The following is a 4,241-nucleotide window of genomic DNA, read 5'->3' as shown; positions in this document are numbered from 1 at the left end:
TTGGTGCAAAAGTTTGCATTTGGTAAGTGTGTATGTAGTTTTGAGTGCAGTTCTTCATTTAGCAGGAGAAATGAGGTGTTTTGCACTTTGGGTGTGTGGTTTTGTGAATTGTGTTTAGTGTTCTGAGAAACTGAGCAATTAAAAAAAAAAGTGTGTTAGCAATCGATAAAAACTGTATTTGGTTGGACAGAAAAGAGGAAACTAAAGACTTAATTTCTTTCTACATGAAACTCTTTTCATGACATATCTGATGACATATCTGATGACATATCGTAACAAATGAACATGTTTTTCTCACTCAATTGTAACTAAAAACCTTACTGAAGGGTTCATTTTAAATAAAAAAGATTATTGCTACAACCTCTTGTTTTCAGCGATGCAGTTGATGCAACAGAATAACACACAAAGGTTTGTAATAAAAGTTGTAAACTTTTAATCAATGAAAAAAGATAAATAAAAATGAAACAAATGCAACCTTCACCAATACACCATGCATCAAATCAATCAAATAAATTATTCTATCGATCGGCTATAGAGAAACATTTACGCATTTTCTGCATACACATACGAAACAAGGAACAAATAAAAGTTCTCAAGCATTAAATATCTATTTGCAGTAGTTCTAGGAAGCACTATTTTACAAAATGGGCACGCAATCTGGAAATCAGTATAAGATATGTTTTATGGACATTATCACATAAACAATACATCCATTATGGATTTGATTATGTGGCAAGGGCACACATTTCACACACAAGTATACAATTTTATCGTGCAAACTGTCAAGCTACAATCATAGTTAGAAATGGCTGGTTGAGTCAGCTCCAGGTGGGTTTTCTGCTGGAGAAACTTTGGGTATGGGTGGAGCCATGTTTTGGCTCTGTTTCAATAAAAACAACAGATAAAGATCAAAATGTTGTCTTCAGTGGAAAGTCATAGTCACAGCATACTCTTATAACAAGTCACTGTGCTTCTTCAGTGTTCACCTTATGTTTACTGTTTTTCTTAGCTGCCATTCCTTTTCCTTCCATTGTGGGAAAAGAGTCCCTCCACTTGTGTAGCACCTCTACACGACACCTCTCAGCGCTGAAGGTAACACAATGAATACACTAATTATTACGACCCCATTGTCTATACATGAAAAACATATGGAAAAGTCATCAAATCCTGGCTTTTAGATTAAGATTAAATTAGTTCTACATCCTTCAGGTAATGCCGTAACAACAGTGGTTTGTCAGAAGCTACTGGTTCAACTGTCTGTAAAACAAAAATAGCCTCTGGCATTCACGTCCAAATCCCAAATATTATGTGCAAAATGTATACAACATACTAATTATATTCTGTATCTACAACATACAAATTAAATTTGTATGTAAACATCAAATTACTTAAGCATTTCATACTAACAGGAACATCTGATATCAGTTAAATTGTGACTTTGGGAAGCTACTAAAAGTTTTCTGCAAACGTGTATGCAGTTAGAATAGTTCTTAAGACTTTGATACAGGTCATCGTGTGAATAAGGGGCTTGTGAAAACCTATTGGATTTGCCTTTTTGAGAATTTGCCATTCATATGACAGGCAAAAGTCAAGCCACACACCATTAGTTTCATCTGACTTACTGATTCCAGATATATTGAGGTCATGACTTTTCATATCTAACTGAAGAGTTGCAGATAATTGTCTAGGTTGAGTTTTTAAAGGGCAAATGCGATGTAAGTGTGTATTCTTGATAAGTGAAATCCCAGTCCTGTTCAGTCATTTTGCGTCTTGTTGTTTCTGCTGAAGTAGAATTTGGATGATTTTCTTTTTCATTTTGCCACAGTTTCTTCATTGAAGATCAAAACTGTTTGCAATATTAAATACAAGTCTTTGGTGCAATAGCCCAAATGAACCTGTCCTTGTCTCCTTTCACCCCATGAGGACATAGTCGTCTGCACATTCGTCTTTAGAGGAGCACTGAGACACACGTTCGGGCTGAGGTGGCGGTGGGACAAAAACTGTTGCATAGTCACAATCATCGTCAGCAGTAGCTCTGGTTCTACTCGGTCCTTTGGCAGTGGTGTGGTCAATAGAGGCGTACAACACCTCCTCCTTAGGCTGTCGTGAGATGATACACAGAGTCAGATGTAATTCCTGAACATAAGTCACACATCAATCATTGTTCTTTATTTATGCAGTGCTATTTCAACCAGCAGGTTTGTTTTTTTATGTTAGTGGTGGTTATTACTTCCTGCTGAAATAAAGAGCCTCACAGTGTCTTTTACAGCACAGGTCTTACACTCATGTTCCACTATGCAAATCTAACGGGGCAGCACCTCTGATTAGGCCAGATAAAAGCACAGGAACACAACTATGTTCAATATAAAGCTGATACTATGACAAAAATAGACCTGATGTGGGGATGTTTACCTTACTGTCTGTGCTGTTTCTTCCATCAGCTGCAGTATCCCCTGAGAGAAGATAACATGTATATGAAAGGAAAACTGTTCAGCCTAATATACATATATTCTAATTACTATAGATGTTTCCTTACCTTTCCTTTTCTTCTTCCTGGCAAAAAGAGCAATACATTCATTAGTATGAGATACATTCATTGTATGAACATGTTTATATGTCTTGATGTGATACCTTAAACCATAATCTCAAACATCAAACAACATCTTTTAAGAGGTGTAGGTTTTACCACAGTAGTGTTTCCTTGACAGCTCAGCAGATAACAGTGTGTGCTGCAACAGGAAACACTTTGAATATGCAACCCACATCTTTCTATGACCACCTGTATTTGTCAGTGATTAACTACATGGGACAAGGCATTTTGCATACTTCTAGGGCCACATATGACATCATGTTTAAAATAAAAATGTAAAGGACTGTAAGCCAAGTCTTTATGTTTGAAGCCGGCTGACACCAAGTCTATTCTGAAACCACTATTTCCTCACTGACGCAAATGCAGAAGCTGCTTAAAACAGGGTCAACATGCAACAGTGTTTCATTAAACAAGCGCCTCTAACTACTTCATATTATTTCATTAAAAGAAGGTCTTGCCATTATTTTCCTCTAGTTTAATCAATCACATTTTCTGTACATGCAGCACTTTCAAAAAGCTGTTTGAGCATTATAACCACCTGATGAAAATAGCTTAGTGTAGTGCCCTTTATTATATTTGAACCAAAGTTCCATGACTTACCCTGAAGTGCAGTTTCCCATGATTCACCCCACAGAGTCCTGATGTTCACACAGTGTTTGTCAGCAGGTGGCGGGTCTCTGTTGCAACCCTGAGCTTGACACTGAAGTAGACACTGATCTCACTGATCTCACTCCCGATGTATCTGAGTGCAAACAGGCCAGAGAGAGAGAGGGAAGGGGGGGGGAGAGAGAGAGAGAGAGAGAGAGAGAGAATACAAAGCCTTTTTTGTGTGACATTTGTATTTCCTGTGCCCCACCATAAGAAACAAACACGTGCATTTTGCCCAAAAATTATAATAAGCACAAGCACATAGCACACAGATCATAGTCGAGCAAATTCTTACATTATAATTTGTCGCAATACTTTTAAAACTTTATCCTACAAACATGTGCATTTTCTTCATCTCCATAACACCATTTATATTTAAATGAATACCAAGAATAAACAATCTTTATTACACCTCACAGGTGTTAGTAGATTTAGGATGGAAACTGTAATATTATTTTGGTTCAAGAGTAAACCGTTTGGTAGAGTGTCATTTGCATGATTTTGTAAATGTTGTTGATGAGTAATATGAGGAAGTCACTGACCTTTCTTTCATATTAGGTAAAAATGCCAGTTTGCTTCACAGGCTGTGTCATTGTTAAGAGTCTAGACTTGTATGGATGGATGAATGGGTTTCTAAAATGCAAAATGCAGTAAAGTCTGTTTTCTGACTGACAAAATATCTGATTTTTGAGATTGTTTCAGAAAACGAATGTTCAGGTCTGTCAAATGTAGTTCATGGTACTACATTACCCACTAGATGGTGCTGTTGGAGCAGTCTGGGTAACACAGTCCTACCCAGGGTTCGAGTTATAAACTGAGCTCTATGGGGGTCTTTAAAACTAACGCACACACACACACACACACACACACACACACACACACACACACACACACACACACACACACACACACACACACACACACACACACACACACACAGCAGATGCAGGCCTCTACTTGCTACAAACTTAAATATGAAAAGATTCGACTACGCACACACACA

The 4,241-nt window shown here is 37.5% G+C and overlaps 1 protein-coding gene across 1 annotated transcript; it reads right to left on the bottom strand.

Moving 5' to 3' along the window:
* Positions 1–409: 409 nt before the first annotated feature.
* On the bottom strand, positions 410–3,346 carry si:ch211-214p13.7. Its single transcript, XM_034128924.1, has 4 exons — positions 3,191–3,346; positions 2,537–2,553; positions 2,413–2,453; positions 410–2,100 (listed from the first exon to the last, which is right to left on the bottom strand). The coding sequence occupies exons 1-4, from the start codon at positions 3,208–3,210 to the stop codon at positions 1,912–1,914; spliced, it is 267 nt and encodes an 88-aa protein (XP_033984815.1). The 5' UTR covers positions 3,211–3,346; the 3' UTR covers positions 410–1,911.
* Positions 3,347–4,241: the final 895 nt, after the last annotated feature.

The sequence above is a fragment of the Trematomus bernacchii genome, unplaced genomic scaffold, assembly GCF_902827165.1.
Source record: "Trematomus bernacchii unplaced genomic scaffold, fTreBer1.1, whole genome shotgun sequence".
Classification (NCBI taxonomy): Eukaryota; Metazoa; Chordata; class Actinopteri; order Perciformes; family Nototheniidae; genus Trematomus; species Trematomus bernacchii.
Note: the sequence above shows the minus strand (reverse complement) of the source record. Positions and strands in the feature narration are given on the sequence as shown.